Source organism: Bos grunniens, chromosome 24, assembly GCF_055505025.1.
Source record: "Bos grunniens cultivar Pamir isolate PY7600 chromosome 24, Bosgru_T2T1.0, whole genome shotgun sequence".
Lineage (NCBI taxonomy): Eukaryota > Metazoa > Chordata > Mammalia > Artiodactyla > Bovidae > Bos > Bos grunniens.
In genome coordinates, this window is record NC_141188.1 from 33,908,947 (window position 1) to 33,932,208 (window position 23,262).

Below are 23,262 nucleotides of genomic sequence, written 5' to 3' on the forward strand. Positions count from 1 at the left end.
CTTGATTGGGAAGTTGGGTGACCTTCTGAAATTTCTCAGCTCTAAACTACAGTGCCTTTTTTTTTCTTCCCTAAACTGAGTTACACCGCTCGTTTTCACCACACTCGGTTGTTCGCCTCTCCTCAGCTGGGATCTCGTTTTCACCACACTCGGTTGTTTGCCTCTCCTCAGCCGGGATCTCGTTTTCACCACACTCGGTTGTTCGCCTCTCCTCAGCTGGGATCTCGTTTTCACCACACTCGGTTGTTCGCCTCTCCTCAGCTGGGATCTCGTTTTCACCACACTCGGTTGTTCGCCTCTCCTCAGCTGGGATCTCGTTTTCACCACACTCGGTTGTTCGCCTCTCCTCAGCTGGGATCTCGTTTTCACCACACTCGGTTGTTCGCCTCTCCTCAGCTGGGATCTCGTTTTCACCACACTCGGTTGTTCGCCTCTCCTCAGCTGGGATCTCGTTTTCACCACACTCGGTTGTTCGCCTCTCCTCAGCTGGGATCTCGTTTTCACCACACTCGGTTGTTCGCCTCTCCTCAGCTGGGATCTCGTTTTCACCACACTCGGTTGTTCGCCTCTCCTCAGCTGGGATCTCGTTTTCACCACACTCGGTTGTTCGCCTCTCCTCAGCTGGGATCTCGTTTTCACCACACTCGGTTGTTCGCCTCTCCTCAGCTGGGATCTCGTTTTCACCACACTCGGTTGTTCGCCTCTCCTCAGCTGGGATCTCGTTTTCACCACACTCGGTTGTTCGCCTCTCCTCAGCTGGGATCTCGTTTTCACCACACTCGGTTGTTCGCCTCTCCTCAGCTGGGATCTCGTTTTCACCACACTCGGTTGTTCGCCTCTCCTCAGCTGGGATCTCGTTTTCACCACACTCGGTTGTTCGCCTCTCCTCAGCTGGGATCTCGTTTTCACCACACTCGGTTGTTCGCCTCTCCTCAGCTGGGATCTCGTTTTCACCACACTCGGTTGTTTACCTCTCCTCAGCTGGGATCTCGTTTTCACCACACTCGGTTGTTCGCCTCTCCTCAGCTGGGATCTGACATTTCATCGCTTTTCTTTTGGTTCTTGTCCTCTAGCTGGACTCGACCACACTGGTAACCCTTACCCTCATCTCCCCGAGGTTTTCTCTGAAGTCAGGACTCCGTTTTCAGTCCCTGTCTGCAGCGCTGACTGCTTTCCAGACACAGGAAAGACTGGTTCTTAGTTTCCTCTTCGTATCCAGCCCTCTAACACAGGACAGATTTTCAAAAAGAGGTGCTTTTCATGAAATGCTGTGGCCAAGAGAACCGCATCTTCGTTTGATGGTGGCAAAATGGTTAGACACTCGGCACCTTAGAGCCACAGACTAGTCGGAATATAACCCCCATCAGGCCTCCTGCCCCCCTTTAAGAAGAGGGCACTGAGTTAGAAGGTGGCAAGAATCTGGGCCCTGTGAGTCCTAATCCATCTCACTCCAAACCCTCCTTAGTGTCGAGTCTCGTGCCTCCCACACATCAGCCATGCTGGGTGAGAGGGACCCCCTGGCCAGGATGTTGGAGCAGCTACTAGGGAGAAAATTTACTGTAAAGTTACCTCAATAACATTTAAAAATGCCTCTTTCCATTTTTTTCTTTTTTTTTTTTTAGGAAGAAGTAAGTCTAATTTGGGCTGGACACCTCTTCACCTGGCATGCTATTTTGGACATAGACAGGTGGTCCAGGATCTATTAAAGGTATTTTTATGGCTTTGATTTTTCAATAAATAAAAACTATAGCTACTGTGTAAATTATAGAAGTCTTAGGAAAAGCCATTTGGGCTATAATGCATAACAGCCTTAGCAATTGCTTATCACTTGATTTTTCTTTGCTAAATACACCAATTTGATTCGCTTAATTAAAATTCTGTCTTTTTAGTTGTTTGATTTTTACATTATTGACTTTTTAAAGTTGCAAAAATAGACATAGGAATTAATGAAGATACTACATTGTTTTTTTGAGCATAGTTTAAAAAATAGCCAAAGCACATTTTATGTATTTAAAAAATAATGTCATAATCTCTTAATGAGCACTGTGTAATTTAAGAACTCGTATTTCTCAGTTCTGTGATGAATAATTTTTCACTCATACTGATATTTCTGAAATTGGATCACATTTTAAAATTGATCTGTTGGCCCCAAATATGAAATCTGGGAGCCAACGTGGCACTTAAGCCTCTAGTTCCTCCACCATTTAATTGGTGATATCTCTTTCTTTTTTCCCCCTAAAACTTATTAAATTGGTGGAGAAACTATGCTGTTTTATTCAGAGACGGTTTTCCTTTTTTTTTTTTTTCTTCAATGTTTGTGTTTCTAAAGTAGAGTGAAGGGCAGATAGATTTTTGAACAAAAGAAACTGTTTTCTGTCTACCAAGTAGATTTTTACTTTCAGGAAGCTTACTATTGGGTTGGCCGAAAAGTTTGTTTGGGTTTTTCCAAACAAACCTTTTGGCCAACCAAGTATATTAATGTGAACTGAGTTATTTTTACTAGTGACAACCAGTCACTGTTAACGAGTATTTTAATTTTTTAAAATATTTAATATATTCTTAGGGAGTTACTTTCACCTTTGTATGTTTCTTGGTATGTGGAAGATGTTTAACGCTTTCATGTTCACTAGGCTGGTGCGGAAGTAAATGTACTGAATGACATGGGAGACACGCCGCTTCATCGGGCTGCCTTTACAGGACGAAAGGTGAAAAACATTCTGTGTTCAGTGTTTGCAAGTGAAATGTTGGAAATGCACTCACAAATGTTTTCTCCTTTATAGCCCTAGGAATAGCAACTGGGAAAAGCCGCAAAAAATGTATATACCAGCACTTTGGGTCCAAAAGACCACAGGCTCTTAGTGACAGACAGTGAGGTCAATTACGAAGGTCATGGGGCTCCACTCTGGTGTCCCTGATAGAAGCTCATTCAGTCTCTGCTTGTGTCCCCAGGACTGGGGAACGCCTGCACCTTCTTTATCATTTTTTAAAACAGTTTTATTGGGGAATAATTTACACTGCCTGAAACTCACCTGCTGTAAGTATACAGTTCAGTGGTTTTTTTGATGCGTTTACACAGTCGTGCAGCCATGACCACAGTCCAGTTTTGGAGCATTTCCATTTGCCACAGAGTTTCCTCGTGCCTGTTTGTATTTATTTCTTGTTTCTTGTCAAGCCTCAGACTACCACTGATATGCTTTCTGTCTCTAGATGTTTGTTTTTTCTAGACATTTATTGTAAATGGAATCATATCAACATTTGTGTCTAACTTCTTGAGTATAATATAGTTAAGTTTCATCCATGGCATAGCGTGTAATTTGTTCCTTTTTTGGGCTGAATAACGTTCTGTTGTATGCATATACCACGTTTTTTAGTCTGTCTTCTGTTATTGGAGAGACTTTTCCCTCCGTATTGCCTCGACACCTTTTGTGGGAATCAGTTGATCATAAATGGGTTTGTTTCTGGACTTCCGTTCTCTTTGTTTGATCTATATTCTATCCTTACACCAATAACACACTGTCCTATTACAGTAGCTTTGTAATTAAGTTTTGATATTGAGTAGTGTAAGTTTGGAGAAGGCAATGGCATCCCACTCCAGTACTCTTGACTAGAAAATCCCATGGATGCAGGGGCCTGATGGGCCGCAGTCCATGGGGTCACTAGGAGTCATACACGACTGAGTGACTTCACTTTATTTTTGCACTTTCATGCATTGGAGAAGGAAATGGCAACCCACTCCAGTGTTCTTGCCTGGAGAATCCCTGGAACGGGGGAGCCTGGTGGGCTGCCATTTACGGAGTCGCACAGAGTCAGACATGACTGAAGCGACTTAGCGGCAGCAGCAGTGTAAATTCTCCAACCTTTTGATCTTTTAAATTATTTTTTCTATTCTCAGTCAAGTTTGTTTCTATATAAATTTTAGGATTATTCAGTCAATTCTTATGATGGGATTTTGATAGAGATTGTGTTATCTTGAACCTATAGATAAATTTGGGAAGAAATGACAGATTAAAAACACTGCCTTCCAATCCAAGGACATCAAATGCCTCTCCTCTTATTTAGATCTTTAATTTTGCTGAGTGATATTTTGAAGTTTTCAATATATAGATCTTGTATTCTTTGGTTAAATTTATTCCTATGCATTGTAGTTGTTTTGGTGCTATCTTACATGGAGTTTTTCTCTTAATTTCTTTTCTTGATTTCTTATTGCTGCTGAATAGAAAGACAATTTTTATGTTGTTCTTGTGTTCATGCTGAACTTGCTTTTTAGTGTTAGTATGTTTTGGCAGAGCCCTTAGTATTTTCTATATACCGGATATACCATCTGCAGATAAAGACAAATGTACTTCTTGCTCTAAAACGCAAGATCCTTTTTCCCCTTCTTGGTTTACTAACTAGATTCTGGTTCAGTGTTGAATACAATAAGAGGAGAAATCTTTGCCTTGATTATTTTATTTTTGGGGAATAGCATCTAGTCTTTAACCAGTAAGAATGATGTTAGTTGTAAATTTCTCTTAGACGCCCTTCATTAGGTCAAGAAGCTTTCTTCTGTTTCTAGTTTGTTTTTCCTTTTTATCATGAATGGCTCTCATGTCTTTTGAAATGATCATGTGGTTTTTGTTTATAACTCAATACTGTGAGTGTATGCGTTGCTCAATTGTCCAACTCTTGTGACTCCAACTCTGTGACTCCATGAATTGTATCAGGCTCCTCTATGGGATTATCCTGGCAAGAATACTGGAGTGGGTTGCCGTTTCCTACTCTAGGGAATCTTCCAACCCAGGGATCAAACCCATGACTCCTGCTGCTCCTGCATTGGCAGGCAGATTCTTTACCAGCTGAGCCACATGGGAAGCCCATTAATATGGTATATTACATTAATTTGGAGATGTTAAGCCAGCCTTGTGTTCCTATATAAATCCCACTTGGTGTTGATTAATCCTTTTTCTATGTTGCTGGATTCTATTTTCTGATATTTTGTTAAGGATTCTTTGGGTCTGTATTCCTGAGAGATACTGCTCTGTAGTTTTCTGTAGATGTGTTCATCTGGCTTTGGTAACAGGGTAATACCAGCCATGTAGAATGAGGTGAGAGGTGGTTTTTCCTCCTCTGCTTACTGAAATAGCTTGTGAAGGATTTGTACTATTCTTTCTTAAATATTTGATAAAATTCACCAGTGAAACCATCTATGGTTGGATTTTCTGTGAGAGAAGGTCTTAAATTACCAAATCAATTTCATTTAATACAGATCTGTTCAGACTTTGTGCTTCTTCCTGAGTCAGTTTTGGTTATTTTGTCTTTCTAGGTGTTTTCCCTTTTTACCCAAGTTGTCTAATTTGTCTGTGTAAAGTTATTAACAATAGTAATTTATAAATTTCCTTGTGATTTCTTCTTTGACCCACAGGTTAAATAGAAGTATATTGTTTGCCAAATATTTGAAGATTTCCAAAATTTCCATTGTTAATTTCTAATTTAACTTCCCTTTTGATCAGATAACTTACTTAAATTATTTTTTGAACAATGTATTTTAAACTCTTTTAAAATTTATTACGAATTATTTCACAGTATAGCATTTGATCTGTCCTGGAGAATGTTCCTTGAGTGCTTGAAAAAATATCTACTTTGAGGCAGAGGATTCTATAAATGCTGCTGCTGCGAAGTCGCGTCAGTCGTGTCCGACTCTGTGCGACCCCATAGATGACAGCCCACCAGGCTCCCCCGCCCCTGGGATTCTCCAGGCAAGAGCACTGGAGTGGGTTGCCATTTCCTTCTCCAACGCATGAAAGTGAAAAGTGAAAGCGAAGTCGTTTAGTCGTGTCCGACTCTTCGCGACCCCATGGACCGCAGCCCACCAGGCCCCTCCGTCCATGGGATTTTCCAGGCAAGAGTACTGGAGTGGGGGTGCCATCGCCTTCTCTGTCTATAAATGCACATTAGGTTAAATTACTGGTAGGACTGTTCAAATCTCTTATCTTTAACTGATTTGTTTTATCAGATACTGAGAGTGTGAGGTATTGATGTCTGCAACTATAATTCTTGAATTGTGTATTTTTAATTTTGTCGGGTTTTGCTTCATAACTTTTGTGGCTCTGTTAGATGCATATCCATTTACGGTGGGATTATGTGGGATATGTTATATGGCATATGCATACCTTCCTGATGTATTAAACTTTTTATCATTATTTGTCTTTCTTTGCCTTCAGTAATATTTCTTACCATAAAGTTAATTTTGTTTTATGTTAATGTAGCCACTCTAGTGCTCTTACAGTTACTAGTTATGTCTTTTCTCCCTTCTTTTACTTTCAACATCTTTGTATCTTTGAATTTAACATGTCTGTTGTTGGCAGGATATAACTCAGTTGTGTGTTTTTATCATCTGAAAATTTCTCCTTTTTGATGTCGTATTCAGCCTGTTGTTCAATCGCTCAGTCCTGTCCAACTCTTTGAGACTCCCACAGACTGCAACTCTCCAGGCTTCCCTGTCCTTTACGATCTCCTGGAGTTTGCTCAAACTCATGTCCATTGAGTCAGTGATGCCATCCAACCATCTCATCCTCTGTTGCCCGCTTCTCTACCTGCCCTCTATCTTTCCCAGCATCAGGGTCTTTTCCAGTGAGTCGGCCCTTTGCATCAGATGGCCAAAAAGTATTGGAGCTTCAGCATCAGTCCTTCCAATGAATATTCAAGGTTGATTTCTTTTAAGATTGACTGGTTGGATCTCCTTGCTCTCCAAGGGACTCTCAAGAGTCTTCTCCAGCACCACAGTTTGAAAGCATCAATTCTTTGGTCCTCAGCTGCCTTTATGGTCCACCTCTCACATCTGTACATGACTACTGGAAAAACCATAGCTTTGACTATATGGACCTTTGTTTAGTCTATTCACATTTAATTATTATAACTTTGGACTTACATTTTCTATATTGTATTCATTTTCTATATGCCTCAGGTTCTTTGTTCCTTTGTCTCTCCTTTACTGTCTGCTCTTGTTTTATACAAATATTCTTTACTATATCATTTTATCCCTCTGGATATTAAACTTCTGGGGCATGTAACAGCAGCTTTATACTTTCTCTCTGCTAAATTCAACATATGCAGATAACACCACCCTTATGGCAGAAAGCAAAGAGGAACTAAAGAGCCTCTTGATGAAAGTGAAAAGGGAGAGTGAAAAAGCCAGCTTAAAACTCAACATTCAAAAAATGAAGATCATGGCGTCTGGTCCCATCACTTCATGGCAAATAGATGAGGAAACAGTGGAAACAGTGACAGACTTTATTTTCTTGGACTCCAAAATCACTGCAGATGGTGACTGCAGCCATGAAATTAAGACGCTTGCTCCTTGGAAGAAAAGTTGTGTCAAACCTAGACAGCATATTAAAAAGCAGAGATATTACTTTACTGACAAAAGTCTGTCTAGTCAAAGCTATGGTTTTTCCAGTAGTCATGTATGGATGTGAGAGTTGGACCATAAAGAAAGCTGAGTGCCAAAGAATTGATGCTTTTGAACTGTGGTGTTGGAGAAGACTCTTGAGAGTCCCTTGGACTACAAGGAGATCCAACCAGTCCATCCTAAAGGAGATCAGTCCTGAATATTCACTGGAAGGACTGATGCTGAAGCTGAAACTCCAATACTTTGGCCACCTGATGCAAAGAGCTGACTCATTGAAAAAGACATTGATGCTTGGAAAGATTGAAGGCAGGAGGAGAAGGTGATGACAGGGGATGAGATGGTTGGATGGCGTCACTGACTCGATGGACATGAGTTTAAGGAGGCTCCGGGAGTTGATGATGGACAGGGAAGCCTGGCGAGTTGCAGTCCATGGGAGTCTCAAAGAGTTGGATAGACTGAGTGACTGAACTGAACTTAAATTCAACATATGGACCTACTGCAAGTCAGCTTCTACTGCTTTTTTGGGAGGATGGGTCATATTTCCTTTTTTTGCATGTTTCACAACTTTTTACTGAAAACTAAACATTCTGTATAATGTATTTTAGCAACTCAGAATTCTGATTTTTTTCCCCTTGAGGTTATTATATATGTATATTTTTTTTATTAACTTGCTTAGTCTTCATCTGTGAAATCTGGAATGTGTCTGGCCTGCTGGTGTCTCTTCTCTCTCTCTTTTTAAACATACATATATATATATAGAGAGAGAGAAGTTTTCTTTTTTTAATTATATATTTACTTGGCTGCATCAGGACTTGGTTGCAGCATACAGGATCTTTGACTGTGGCACAGGAATTCTCTAGTTGCAGCTTATGGGTTCAGTAGTTGTGGCATGATTTTAGTTGCCCCGCAGCATGCAGGATCTTAGTTCCCCAACCAGGGGTCAAATCTACATCCCCTGCATCACAAGCAAAATTCTTAACCACTGGACCACCAGGGAAGGTCTCTGCTGATTTTTAAAAAACTGTCTTAACGTCTGAGCATGGTTTCTGTTATGTACTGGATGTCTGTGTTCCCCTGAGATAGAAATCCCAGTGTGATGGTATTAGGAGGCCTTTGGGAGGTGATTAAGTCATGATGGTAGACCTTTTGTGAAGGAGATTAGTTCTCTTACAGAAGAGACCTTAGAGGGTTCTTGTGCCCCTTCTGCCAAATGAGGACAAAGTGAGAAGGTGGACATCTGTGAACCAACAAACAGGCTTTCACCAGCCATCAGCTCTGTGCCTTCATCTTAGTCTTTCCAGCCTCGGAAACTGTGAGAAATAAATCATATTTAAGCCATCCAGTCTGTGGTGGTTTTGTTGCAACACCTTCACTGGACTGAATTTCCTAGACTTCACCCCCTGCATCTGCATAAACTAGTGCTCAGCCAGTGTTCAGATGGAGGCTTTACCCGAATGCTCAGTCCCACGAGGCTTCTACCCTCTGCTGACAGGGTCCGTGCGTGTGTGGAGAGCGCTGTCAGCGTTAAGCCGTTTCTCACTTCTCCCTCTGCCTTTACTTTGTGCACGGCCTTCTCCTATGTCCCCTGCACTCTCAGCCAGGAGTGTGTGGGTGGCTTGCCTCATCCTTCGTTGGTTCTCTCGCTTCCAGGCTGCTTTGCCATTTGCCCTGTGTGGTAGGCATAATGTGGCCTTCCAGAGATGTGCTCATCCTAGTTCCTGAAGCCTGTGGGCGTGCTGGGTTACATGGTAAGGGGAAGTCACAGCTGCAGATGGGATTGAGGTTGCTCATCAGCAGACCTTAAAATAGGAAAGTTGTCGTGGATTATCTGGTGGGCCCAGTGTAACCACAGAGGCCCTTAAAAGTGAGAGGGAGGCAGAAGAAGGGTCAGAGGGAGAGGGAGATGTACCAAGGAGAGAATGGTCAGAGAGATACAGTGATTCTGGCTTGGAAGATGGAGCAAGGGGACCAAGGCATGTGGGCAACCTCTAGAAGCTAGAAAAGCTAGGCAGTGTGTTCTCTGCTAGAACTTCTGAAAGGACGGTAGCCTTGCTGACGCCTTGATTCTAGCTCGGTGAGGCCCATTTTGAACTTCTGAAATCCAGAACTGTCAAGTAATAAATTTATGATGTTTTCAGCTGCTGGGTTTGTGGAAACAGACTCAGACGGCTGATATACTCTAATGAGAAAAGGAGCCTTGTGATGTAGGTTTTTCCATTTATTTCCTACTGAATTTGCTACTTTTACTGACAAGACCTCTTGTCCTATTGCTCCAAATCATTTCCCTCTGGCAGAGCTACTGGTTTTCATTGCCGGCCCTGGCCTGGTCAGATTTCTTGGGGAGTGGGGGTTGGGGGCGTGACCATAGCCTGTGGCTAGGTTAAAGACTCCTGTTGTTCTTACCTGAAGCTCTAGTTCCTGTTGAGTGTGCCTCTCAATTTGTTTCTCTAATCCAGTGATCCCCAACCTTTTTTGGAACCAGGGACCGGTTTCGTGGAAGATGGCTTTTCAAGGACCGGGGGCAGGGAGGGGTGGTTTGATGATGATTTAACTGCATTACGTTTATTGTGCACTTTGCTTCCATTATTATTATATCACCGCCACCTCAGATCATCAGGCGTTAGATCCCGGAGTTTGGGGGCCCCTGCTTTAGTCGATACCTCGCCCCATGAAATGAGTAGTTTTCTAATTTTGTCCAATTTTGTCCCTATTTTTCAGGATGATAATTCACTGATCTTATGCCACGATAGCCAAAATTTACTTCACCTTTTTCCTGGTACTTTTTAAAATTATTTCAATGATCTGGTAAATTAACTATGACATAAAGTGAATTTCTTGTTTGTTCTGATTATTAACCATTGTCTAACATACTCCATAAAGGTAGTTTTGTAATCCCCATAATTGGAAGATTTATCTGCATATATCACAAGTTAAAAATTAATGTATTATATGGTTTTATACTTTTCATTATTATGATTAGACTTAACTGATTTTCATACAAATTATTAATCAACCCAGTAAGTGTGTGCTCAGCATGTTTGAATTAGTACATTCCACACTATTTGGTCTATTTGTTCATATATTGATATTTGTGGACCAGATACAGAGTCTTTAATGGATAAAAATACCCATTATACTTAAAAAATTAAGGTAGTGGGTTAATTGCTATGCTTGACTCTGAGGTCAGAGGAGAGGGGAGGTTAAAAAATTAGCTGCAGATAGTTTAATTTTCCTGACTCATATGTGAACTGCTTGCTGGTTTCCTTCAGAGCCCTTCCCTTCTCATCCTTCTCTATGCACCTAGGAAAGTTCTTGGCCATCTATTTCTACATGACGCATGTCTACCCATTCTTGAGAGTGTAGCTCAAGTGCTGTCTCCTTAAATTCTTTCCTGACTTACTGCAGTGAGAAGGAAGCTGTTATTTTCCAGATTGCCTGAGAATATTGTAGCATTGCCATTCATCTTCTACGTGGTATCTTAGTTGCTGTGTCTTAATTCTACCACTAGACTGTGTTAGTCTTGCTCCCAAGGAATTGTATACATTCCACTTAATTTGAATCCTCCACAAGCACCAGTCTTACTGCATAATTACCATCTGTGTAATTACCTAGATCCAATCAGTTCATTGATCTGTGCTGGCTTCTTTGCATATTTGACTATTTCCTTGAACTTGGAACATAAGACCATGCTAAATCAGGCCTTAGTTTGATTTGAACATTAGCATACACATGATGTTATCACTTGTGTTAGAAAATAAGATTGAGCTGAAGCTAAATGGTCGTGCCACGGACGAAACATTAAAAATTTATGTGTTCAATATCTAAGCATGATTAAATTTTGAAAAAGTTTAATTTCTAATTGTACTCATGAAAGGAATCAAATTATCCTCTTCTGATGTGATCTTTTACCACGGAGATAGTTTAAAATATGATTGAGTGGGATTTGATAAATAGAATGAGGAGTTGAAAAGGGATGTGGTTTGTTACAAAGCACTTTAAATTCTTATCCTTTCAAATATATAAAATGCAGCTTCCAAAATTTTATAAGGAACCTGTAGGCTTTTCTTGGTCCATTAGCGACCTCTACTGTTCTTTAATAAAAATTAATATTTCAGGATTTTAAGATGTTGTATTTAGCATTTGTTCCTTTATTTTTCAAATGCAGTTCTATTTCTGGGGTTTTTACATCTTCTACAATCAATTGAATATTGGAATACAGTCAATACAGTTAATGATTGGATTGTAGTATGGATGTAGTATGGACTTTGTTTCCACTTACTACCTTCTACTGGAGCTAAGACTACATAAAAATCAAGGCTTCCTGTGTTCTGTGTCTCAGGTATTTTGTATCTCTCACCTGGAATCTAGAGAATACAGATAATCCTGGTGTTTACATAAGCTTTACTTGTCTTGTTCCCTAGGATATGCTTTCTCATGCTTATATACTGAGTGTCTTCTGTGAGTCGAGCACTATCCAGCCCACTTGATGTGTATTGTTGTATTTACCACAACATGATGTCCCTAAAATTTAGGTATAAACGTTGCTATTTCTTGTAGATTGAGCTTCTGAGAAGGCAGACGGAGATGGAGGTTAGTGTGCAACAGGCTTCTCGGAGTGCTAGGGATCACACCTGTGGAAGGAGGGGTGAGCGGAGGCTGAGGTCAAGCTGATGCTCCCACGAGGGCTGCCTCAGCTGACTGTGGGGAGCTCCTGTTGCTGTAATCGGCTTTGGGGCCACAACTGAATCTTCTTCTCCCTCTTGTACTATGTGCTCTATTTCCCCTCCCCTCGGCTAGCAGATCATGTCTTTGGGGCTTACCTGGGGGTGGGGCTCAGGCCCTCAAGGCTGGAGGTCCCAATCCTGGGATACCATGCCTCCTTAGACTGGGGTTGTTACACTTGTCCATTTACTGTCCAAAGTTGGACGAGGAAACACCAGGAGACACTTCAGTGTGTCATCTGCATGTGAAGTGTGATCCTGTGTTTCTGTTGTGTGTAGTCCTCCTTTCTTCTGATGTTCAAGTTAAGTACCTCTGCTAAGACGGTGACTCTTCTTGCCTCCTGGTCTTTTGATACAGGAGCCGAATGTTCAGGTCTGCTCTCTCATCTGGCACATGAATCAGAACGTTTCTGCTCAATGTGGAATATGCTGTCCCCGAAACGGAAGGAAGGCGTTGTGCTTCCTCCTTTGTTTCAGGAAGTGCAAGTTCATCCCTTTGGGGACAGTGTCCTGACATGACCCATACCACTGAACCCCTGAGAATTTACTGAAACGAAAAAAGCCCCCGAATCATAAGATGCCCACCCTCTGTAGCACATATATCTTACTAAGACCTTCAGCATTCTCCTTCGTGCTCATCTGGTTTTATTACCAGGACATCATTGGTGAAGTGGACTGGGATGATTTCTGCAGGATGCCCAGATGGTTCTGAGGCAGAATTATAAGTGTAAATGTGTACTGTTGTCTGTGTGAATACAGTGTCTTCTGTCTTTTCTTCTTAGTGAGAATAGAGAGGAATATGTTTGCCAGATCAGTTGCTGTGTACTGTGTACTTAAGTAGTATTAACCAGCTCCAGCAAAGATTTGGCATCTGGCAGAGTGGCTAGAATTGGGGCTGTTCAGTTGAGTTTGTGGGCTTCCACTGCCATCCTCTGCTTTCCTTCTGGTTTCGCAGTGACAGTGGTGAGTTAAATGGAAGCATTGTAGGGACCGTCAGCCCTACATACTCCGGTTTTTAAGGGTGGCGCTAATTGCTGTCATCCTCCCCAAGTAGGATATTGGTTTTTATTTATCCTGGCCGGGATATGGGGTAGGGCAGACTTAGAGCCTTCCACATGGCTTTTTTTACACTGTAGACCAAGGAAGGGATGTGAGTTTGCCAACAACTTAACATGTCTGCTCTAATTACACATTTAGGCACCAGGAGAGTGTCCTCTGGATGTGTTTGTGGACTCAGTGCATACACTCTGAAGTGGACCTGGCCCAGGTGTCTTTTAGTATCTCACTTCTCTGTGTGCCTTGTGTCTAACAGAGGGACCAGATAAAGCTGAGTCTCTTGCATCTTATAGTTAGTAACTTGTGAAATATTTGGGTTTTCCCATTTCCCAGCGTACAGTTACTTGAGTAAATGGTCATTGGTCCCTTTGGGGATGATCTGAGAGATTCATGACTGAATATTTGCTTTGGGGCTGCAGAATCTTCTCTTCCAGGGTCTGGCCTCTCCTTCGATAACATAGTTCTAAGTCTGAAATTGAATCAGGTCCAGAGACTGGACAAGGTATCATGACTTTTATTGGAGCATCTGTCTTTGGCTTCTGACCATTGTTGATTTCTTTTGATGGTACAAGTTGAGGTGTGTATGGAAGGCTCCTAGCAGCATGAACAAAGCAGTGGCCCCCATTATAGGGGTCAAAATGCCAGAAATGCCATGGCAGGTAATTGAAGAAGGTTTTAAATAAGCAGACATGCTGAGTTGAATATGGATCATACCAGATAGTTTTGTGCCCTGGGAGGGCCTGGAGATGCATCATCTAGCAAAACACTGAGAAATCGTGGGCAGAAAAGGCCCCAGCACCACTGAGAAACTGTTTCTATGTCCTCTGAGGTCCAGGGCTGCCTTTAGGAAATTGCGTTGCGAGGAACTTCCCTGGGGATCCAGTGATTAATACTCCGTGCTTCCACTGCACGGGGCGTGGGCTGCATCCCTGGTCAGGGAACTGCTAAAATCCTGCATGCCACCAAGAAAAAGGAAATGCCTGTGCAGATCTGCTTCATTGGTAGCAGTGGGGATAGGACCCCAAAACAGTAGAGGCCTGGAGGTGGCACGTAAACGTCAGAAATCAGGTGGCTGTAGTTACGGTAATGAATGAGTAAGTTCAGAGCGTCGAGGTCAAGAGGGCTGACCTGCAGAGAGTTGTGGAAATGGTTAACAGGATACGGCATTTCAGAAGGCTAATTGCCCTGGAGTTACCAGGGCAAATGGTAGCAGATGCTGCTTTCCTCATCTTTTTTTCCCTTTTATTCTTTTTTGCTAGATTCAGAAAGTACTACTTCATGCACATTCTTCAGTAACTTACTATACATTTGTTAAACAAATACTGTCCACAGACATAGGTGCTCAGTTCTGAGTCTTCTCGCTTTTCCCCTCTTCCTACCACTTCCTCCCTCCATGACATTTTTTTCTCTTAGTGTTTGACTAATTTCTGTTGACCTGTCTTCAGGTTTACTGATTGTTTTCTCAACTGTGCTCTGATGTCTACTGAGGTCATTAAAGGCATTCTTTATCTTATTTCTAGCATTTTCCTTTGACTCTTAAAAAAATTTTTTTTTTAATTTAATTACTGGACTGTACTGGGTCTTAGATGCAGCATGCGAACTCTGAGTTGTGGAGTGTGGGATCTAGTTCCCTGATTAGGGATTGAGCCCTATCTCCCTATATTGGAAGGAAGTCTTAACCACTGGACCCCCAGGGAAATCTCAGTGATTAACTATTTTTAAAGTTTCGTGCCGTATTTTCCAGAGCTGTGCTCTCACAAAGCTGATCACTCCTCTGGGAAAAGGCACTGCGGAGTCCGTTTCTCTTGCTGCATCCTTGGTTGCTCTTCTGGTTCCTACCTGTGTTTACTCATTTTCCTTACTTTTCGTTTTAGGTGTTCCTCTGATTTTTTAAAAGCCATTCTTCTCTTTCCTCTTGAAACTGTCTCCATAAGAAACCCATCCACACTTAAGACTTCATTGTTTCTCCTGGGGGATTATTTGGAAATCTATCTTGACCTCATACTTCTTTCCAGGCATCCAGGTCTTCTGTCTTCACTGTGTGTTTGGACTCCTCACCACTCAGGGATCTGGAATTTCACGTTTCTAACATGGGATGTCTCTTCCTTCACACAAGTTCTTTATGCAGTATTTGTATTGGTCATTGAAATACTTGTCACTTTAAATTCTCTTTTTTACTGACTGCTTGAGAACATGCTCATTGCTTTTTACCTGGACTGCCCTGTTTCCCAGTGCCTTTTCCAATCTTTTTTTTTTTCCAACCTTGTAATTCCACCCTGTCCAGCAATGCCCCAGTCAGTATCCTAATTTCAGCTCTGATTTTCGTCAACACTTTCTCTTTCTCGGATCCCTTCAGTATTCATCATCCAAGTATGTTTTCCCTGACGTGTGGAGGGTCTTGTACAATGTAAGAGCTTAAGTATGTTAACTGAATAATTAATGAGTGTGGAGAGTTGGCAGACCGTGCAGAAGAGAACCACATATTCAGCTGACACAAGGAAGACTTGTTAGGGAACAGGGGTTGGAGCTGGAGTTTTGTGAAAAAGCATCAGAGACTGCTCAGGGCTTTATTAGGAATTCTAGATCCTGAGGGATGAAGAAGATTACAGCTAATCTTTTGCTGTCTTACAAAATGTTAGGTCCAGTGCAGGAGATGAAAGAGATGTGGGTTCAATTCCTGGGTAGGGAAGATCCCTTGGAGGAGGAAATGGCAACCCACTCCAGTATTCTTGCTAGAAAATCCCATGGACAGAGGAGCCTGGCAGGCTGCAGTCCATGGGGTCGTGAAGAGTCAGACACAGCTGAGCACACACAGTGTTAGAGGGCAGGATGGTCTTTAGTTTTGGCATAGAGAAGCACAGTTTGGCTTAAAAACTTCTTTTCCTTAAATATAAGAATAATGCTACAGCAGAACCTTGAAGAAAATTAAAACTTCCTCTACCCACTAAGATACTAAAAATCACTGGTGACCTCTCTGTTCGGGGTGTTTCATTCCCATCCCTGCAGTAGAATCCAACCACTGAGCTGCCTTCTTTTTTCTAATTGTGATTTAAATAAAAACCTCTTCTGATGACTTCTGCCCGAGCACTTGAGTTCCTTACCTGGAGGGCTTCTTAACCTACAAGTTTCTGGGTCTTATCCCTGGCATTTCTGATTCATGGGTCTGAGAGGGGCTTAAGAACTTGCACTTCTGCCAATTTCATGGTTCGTGCAGATACTGCAGGTCTGGGGACCACACTCGGAGAACGTTTGCTCTTCTTCACAGGGTGGTCAGGTGTTCTTTGTAACTTGCAGTCTGATATCATTCCTCTGAACCCTTTCAAAGGTGTCGCTTCCCTTGCCAAACCCCCGAGATTGCATGGAGTAGCTCCGACCCTCTGCATTGCCTTGATTCCCCCTGTAGCCTGTTTTCACATAATTGAAGCATATTCTGTTTTATTAAAGGTACCTGTCTATCTCTGTGCATACCATTTCTTCTGCCCATTTTCCATAGTCCAGCCCTTTGGGGATTTATATCAGTCTGGCTCCATATTAATTCTTTTTTTAAAAAAATGTTCTTAAGTAATTTGGCTGTCCTGGGTCTTAGTTGTGGTATGAGGGATTTCATCACTGTGTGTGATACTTAGTTGTAACATGTGGGATCTTGTTTCCTGACCAGTGATTAAACCTGGATCCCCTGCATTGGGAGTGTAGCATCTTAGCTGCTAGACCACCAGGGAAGTCATTTTTTTTTTTCACTTTATTTTTTTAATTGAAGGATAATTACTTTGCAAATTTTTGTGGGTTTCTGTCACACATCAACAAGAATCAGCCATAGGTACACCCATGTACCCTTCCTCCCAAACTTCCCTCCCACCCCACCCCTCTAGATTGTCACAGAGCCCCTGTTTGAGTTTCCTGAGTCATACAGCAAATTCCCATTGGCTATCTATTTGACATATGGTATTGCAAGTTTCCATGTTACTCTCTCCATACATCTCACCCTCTCTTTCCTCTCCCCCCTCACCCCCCACCATCCCCTGCCTCATCCATAGGCCTGTTCTCTATGTCTGTTTCTCCATTGCCTAAAGTTTTACTTTTGTTTCAGGTTTGAAGGAGTCATTAACAAAAGAAACCACTTATTACACACAAATAAACAGTTTCAGTATTTAATAGAGGATTATATAACTTAATTTCAATATACAGTCATTAAAAGAAAAGAGAATAGAAACAATGGAGAAGAGTAACAGCTCATGCATCACCAACATCCAGGCTTAAACCGCATGCTCGGGAGTCCTGAGAAACAGCAATCTGGAGTCCTAATTGGGAAAAGGTCTTGAGCAGTGTTTCCACTCCACGGGTGAGACTTCAAATTGCAGTTTCCAGGGTTCCCACTTATAATCCCAGGCCACAAACAGATATCACCATCAATTTGCATGCAAAAATGCAGCTCTGGTTTTACTGTAACCTTTTTACAATGCTGTTTTATCTTATGAGTTAAGATGATGCTGTTAAAGTGCTGCACTCAACACGCCAGCAAATTTGGAAAACTCATCAGTAGCCACAGGACTGGAAAAGGTCAGCTTTCATTCCAATCCCAAGGAAAGGCAATGCCAAAGAATGTTCAAGCTACTGCACAATTGCAGTCATCTCACACACTAGCAAAGTAATGCTCAAAATTCTTCAAGCCAGGCTTCAACAGTCTGTGAACTGTGACCTTCCAGATGTTCAAGCTGGTTTTAGAAAAGGCGGAGGAACCAGAGATCAAATTGCCAACATCCATCGGATCATCGAAAAAGCAAGAGAGTTCCAGAAAAAAATCTACTTCTGCTTTGTTGACTATGCCAAAGTCTTTGGGTGGATTGCAACAAACTGGAAAATTCTTCAAGAGATGGAAATACCAGACCACCTGACCTGCCTCCTGAGAAATCTGTATGCAGGTCAAGAAGGAACAGTTAGAACCGGACATGGAACAACAGACTGGTTCCAAATTGGGAAATGAGTGTGTCAAGGCTGTATATTGTCACCCTGCTTATTTAACTTATATGCAGAGTACATCATGTGAAATGCTGGACTGGAAGAAACACAAACTGGAATCAAGATTGTCAGGAGAAATATCAATAACCTCAGATATGCAGATGACACTACCCTTATGGCAGAAAGTGAAGAGGAACTAAAGAGGCTCTTGATGAAAGTGAAAGAGGAGAGTAAAAAAGTTGGCTTAAAGCTCAACATTCAGAAAACTTAAGATCATGGCATACAGTCCATCAGTTCATGGCAAATAGATGGGGAAACAATGGAAACAGTGAGAGACTATTTTTGGGGGTTCGAAACTCACTGTAGATGGTGATTGCAGCCATGAAATTAAAAGACACTTGCTCCTTGGAAGGAAAGCTATGACCAACCTAGACAGTGTATTAAAAAGCAGAGATGTTACTTTGCTGACGAAGGTCCCTCTAGTCAGAGCTGTGGTTTTTCCAGCAGTCATGTATGGGTGTGAGAGTTGGAATGTAAAGAAAGCTGAGTGCTGAAGAATTGATGCTTTTGAACTGTGGTGTTGGAGAAGACTCTTGAGAGTCCCTTGGAGAGCAAGGAGATCCAACCAGCCAATGCTAAAGGAAATCAGTCCTGAATATTCACTGAAAGGACTGATGCTGAAGCTGAAACTTCAGTACTTTGGCAACCTGATGTGAAGAACCGACTCATTGGAAAAGACCCTGATGCTAGGAAAGATTGACGTCAGGAGAAGGGGATGACAGAGGATGAGATGGTTGGCTGACATCACCAACTCAATGGACATGAGTTTGAGCAAGCTCCAGCAGGAGTTGATGATGGACAGGGAAGCCTGGTATGCTGCAGTCCATGGGGTCGCAAAGAGTTGGACATGACTGAGCGACTGAACTGAAGTGTAAGTCACAGGATATCATTAAACCCCTGTTGGCAGGCCTCTAGAGACTCAATTCCAAGACCCCACTACCTTTCTTATTTAAAGTGCTGCCTGACTAGCTGTGCTTTTGGGAGGTACAGAACACGGGCAGTGCTCAGGCAGATCAGAAGCAAGGTCAGAGGTCTGCTCTCCTGAACAAGAGTTGTTCTGAACCCTGAACAAGAGTTCCTCCATTTTAATTTCCCTAACAGGAAGTCCACCACATTAGTTCTTATACTTTCTTGAAAATCAGGATGATTAATTACTAGAACACTGGTGCAGTTGCAGAGATTGTATGAAACAATTAGATGAGCTGGATTGAGAAATAACATTTATTAACTTGAATGTGCCATGTGGTACCCAGCTTGAATAATCTCTACTCTTTCTATAGGCACATGATTGTGGTCTATTTCATGTACTTTACAGGTCACCCATATAGAATTCAGTGATCAGGTATGTTGACAGACATGTGCAACCATTAACACAAATCAGTTTTAGAACATTTGGATTACCCCAAAAAGAAATCTTGTACTTACAAGCTGTTATTCCATTACCCCTTCTCCCCAGGCTCTGGCAACCACTAATTTACTGTCTCTCTAGATTTGCGCGTTCTAGACATTTAACATTAATGGAAGCATATAACACATGATTTTCTGTGACTGGATTCTTTTACTGAGCATAATGTTTTCAAGGCTCATCCATGAATATAATGTATATCAGTACTTCATTTTTTATTGCCACATAATATTCCATTGTAAGGGCTCCCCTGGTAGCTCAGTTGGTAAAGAATCTGCCTGCAACGCAGGAGACCCTGGTTTAATTCCAGGGTCGGGAAGGTCCCCTGGAGAAGGGATAGGCTACCCACTCCAGTATTCTTGGGCTTCCCTGGTGACTCAGGTGGTAAAGAATCTGCCTGCAATGTGGGAGACCTGAGTTCAATCCCTGGGTTGGGAAGATCCCCTGGAGGAGGGCATGGCAACCCACTCCAGTATTCTTGCCTGGAGAGTCTCCACAGACAGAGAAGCCTGGTGGGCTATAGTCCAGGGGTCGCAAAGAGTCAGATACAACTGAGCAACTAAGCACAGCTTTCCAGTGTATGGAACAACATTTTATTTATCCCACCATCTGCTGATGGACATTTGGGTTTCCAATTTTTGGATATTATGAATATTCTTTGAACATTCATGTGCAAGATTTTTGTCATGGACATGTATTTTCATTTCTCTTGTGTCTGTACCTAGGAGTCGAATTGCCATATTCGACTCCTAGGTCGACACATGGTATTTCTATGTTGAGTATTTTGCAGAGCTGCCAAACTGATTTCCAAAACAGCTATACACCGCTTTACTTTCCCACTGGCCTTGCGTGAGGGTTTCATTTTCTCTACATCCTCATTGCACTTGTTGTTAGTCTTAATTTTAGGCATCCTAACGGTTGTGAAATGGTATCTCATTTGGTTTTGATTTGCATTTCCATATTGATTTATTGAGCATCTGTTCATATACTTATTGGCCAATTTTCTTTAGAAAAATGTCTATTGAATCCATAGCCCATATATTTATTATTTAATTTTAAAGACAAATTTGTAGAGTAGTTTGAGGCTCACAGCAAGACTGAGAGGAAGATACAGATTTCTCATGTATATTGTGCTTACACACATGCATCTCATTATCAACATTCCTCACCAGTGTGGTCCTTTTTCTTTTTTCCCTTAAAGCAAGTTATGACCCTACACTAACACATTGCAGCCTCCCAAAGTCTGTAGTTTACTTTAGGGTTCACTCTTGTTGTGTGTGCAACGAGAAAAGTGTAACGAAATGTGTCGGTCATTACAGTGTTTTCACTGCCCTAAAAATCCTCTATGCGCTCCTTGTTCATCCCTCCTCCTACTCCAGCCCCTGGCAACCACTGATCTTTCTGTTGTCTCCATAGTTCTGCCTTTTCCCAAATGTCATGTAGTTGGAATCATAAGGAATCAAAGGTATGTGACCTTTTCAGATTCTTTGCTTATTTTTAAAATCGATAGTTTGGTTGGTTGGTGTTGAGTTATTTAGGAGTTATTTACATATTCTAGATATAAATCCTAGATCAGATACATCATTTTCAAATATTTTCTCCCACTCTGGATTGCCTTTTCACACTCTTGATAACTGCTGTTCGTTGTAGAAAATTTTTAATTTTGATTTAGTCCAGTTTATTTTTTTTTAACCTATGTTTTTGGTGTTGTATCCAAAAAACCATTGCTAAATCTAATGTCATGCAGCTTCCTCTTATGTTTTATTCTAAGTTTTCCACTAAGTCTTTCATCTATTTTCTGTGAATTTTTGTATGTGGTGTAAAGTATGCGGGTCCAGTTTTATTTTTTCACATGTGACTATCCAGTTTTCCCAGCACCATTTGTTGAAGAGACTGTCCGTTTCCCTTTGAATGGTTTTGGCACCCTTGTCGAAAATCATTTGAACACATATGTGAGAGTTTACTTCTGGACTCCCTGTGCTCTCCCATTGGTCTGTATGTCTGTCTTTATGTCATTATAGCACTGTCTTGATTACTTTGATCAGCTTGGAGGTAAATTTTGAAAGCTGGAAGTGTAAGATCTCCAATTTTGTTCTTTTTCAGTATTGTTTTGGTGATTTGGAGTCTTGAGATTCCATGTGAATTTTAGGGTGGGATTTTCTGTTTCTGGGCAAAAAAAACATCATTGGGATTTGATAGGGATTGAGTTGAATCTGTGGATTGCTTTGGGTAGTGTTCACATCTCAACAATATTGTCTTCCCATTCATGGTTCCTAGATGTCTTCTCACTCAGTTATGTCTTCTTTAAGTTCTTCCAGCTATATTTTGTAGTTTTAGTGTACACATCTTTCATCTCCATGCTTAAGTTTACGTCAAAGCATTTTATTCTTTGCGATGCCATTGTAAATGGATTGTTTTTCTTAATTTCCTTTTCTGATTGTTCGTTTTATTTTTGCCCATTTTTAATTGGACTATCTTTTAATTGTTGTAAAAAGTTCTTTATATATCCTGCATGCAGTTTCCTTTTCAGATATGACTTATAAATATTTTATATCATTCTGTGTTCTTTCTTTACTAATATGAACTCTTTGCATGAAGCATGAAAACACTTCTCCCAAAATCTTTTCTTTAAAAAGATAGGAAATGTGAAGATATTTTATAAGAATTCACTGACATATTAGACTTCTTAGCAATTTTTCTATTTGTAAAATGTGGTAGTACATTTTATAGAATAATATTTAGTGAAAAGTATGTTCATGAACACTTCAATAGCCTAGAAAATGATATATTAGGCAAGTGAAGTATAACTTAATTGTGTCATACAAATAAAATTATATTTTTTTGAAAAATCTCAAACTTATGCATGGGAAAAATGATTAGAAAGAAACCTGCCAAAATGTTTATGGTGGTCATGGAGTGACCAGGACAATAAGTATTTTGTTTTCTTCTTCCTGTCTGTTTTTGGATGTATATTTAAGGGCTTTTTTTTTTAAACTATAAAAAGTTCTTTTTCAAGGATGGTAAAAATTGTGTGGCCCAGTGCAAAAATGAAACTCATAGGAAAATGTAACATGTAATGACACAGAATGTCAGTTCCTCCGGGTAGCAGTGTAGTGTCACCCTAGAGGTGAGGGTAGCACTGTGTTTCATCCTGCCTTCTTGTAGAACTAAAGAGCAAGTATTACCACATCCCCTGCCTGAGTGCTGCACACCCCAGTGAAATTAAACATTAAATCTCTAATAGTTTCCTGTAAATCTCTTGCACGCTCATCCACCTGTACTGTCTTAAGTTATATAACTGAACCAATGATACTGGGCTGATTAGTTTCAAATTCCTGAGAGAGCTGTTAGCCACTTAGAGTAAATATGAAGGATGTAGCTTATACTCCGTTGTTGAAAATTGACTTCAGGAGGTCATTTGCTTCATTATAACGCATTCCTTTGTTAGTATTGTATCCCATCAGTCTATATCACTTCAGAAAATTATGTCTTGTTTCTTACAAACATTAAAATTAATTTTTAAAAGATCTAAGTCTGCTGAAGAATTTATTCTTTTTCAACAGGCCTTGGAATAATGTTAAATGAATGTATTGTCTGCTCTAATTATCTAATTTAAATTACTACTTTAAGTAACAGCTTTGTTAACTCATATTTAGTGTGACCACATGAATTAATTT

At 41.1% G+C, this 23,262-nt stretch overlaps 1 protein-coding gene across 11 annotated transcripts in view; it reads left to right on the top strand.

Moving 5' to 3' along the window:
• Positions 1-23,262, top strand: part of OSBPL1A (oxysterol binding protein like 1A) — a 235,807-nt gene that overhangs the window by 25,501 nt on the left and 187,044 nt on the right. For all 11 annotated transcript variants that reach the window (XM_086372945.1, XM_086372944.1, XM_086372948.1 and 8 more), the window contains 2 exons: positions 1,623-1,708; positions 2,631-2,705. In XM_086372945.1, the coding sequence (XP_086229071.1) occupies positions 1,623-1,708; positions 2,631-2,705 (161 nt within the window). The remainder of the gene's footprint in view (positions 1-1,622; positions 1,709-2,630; positions 2,706-23,262) is intronic.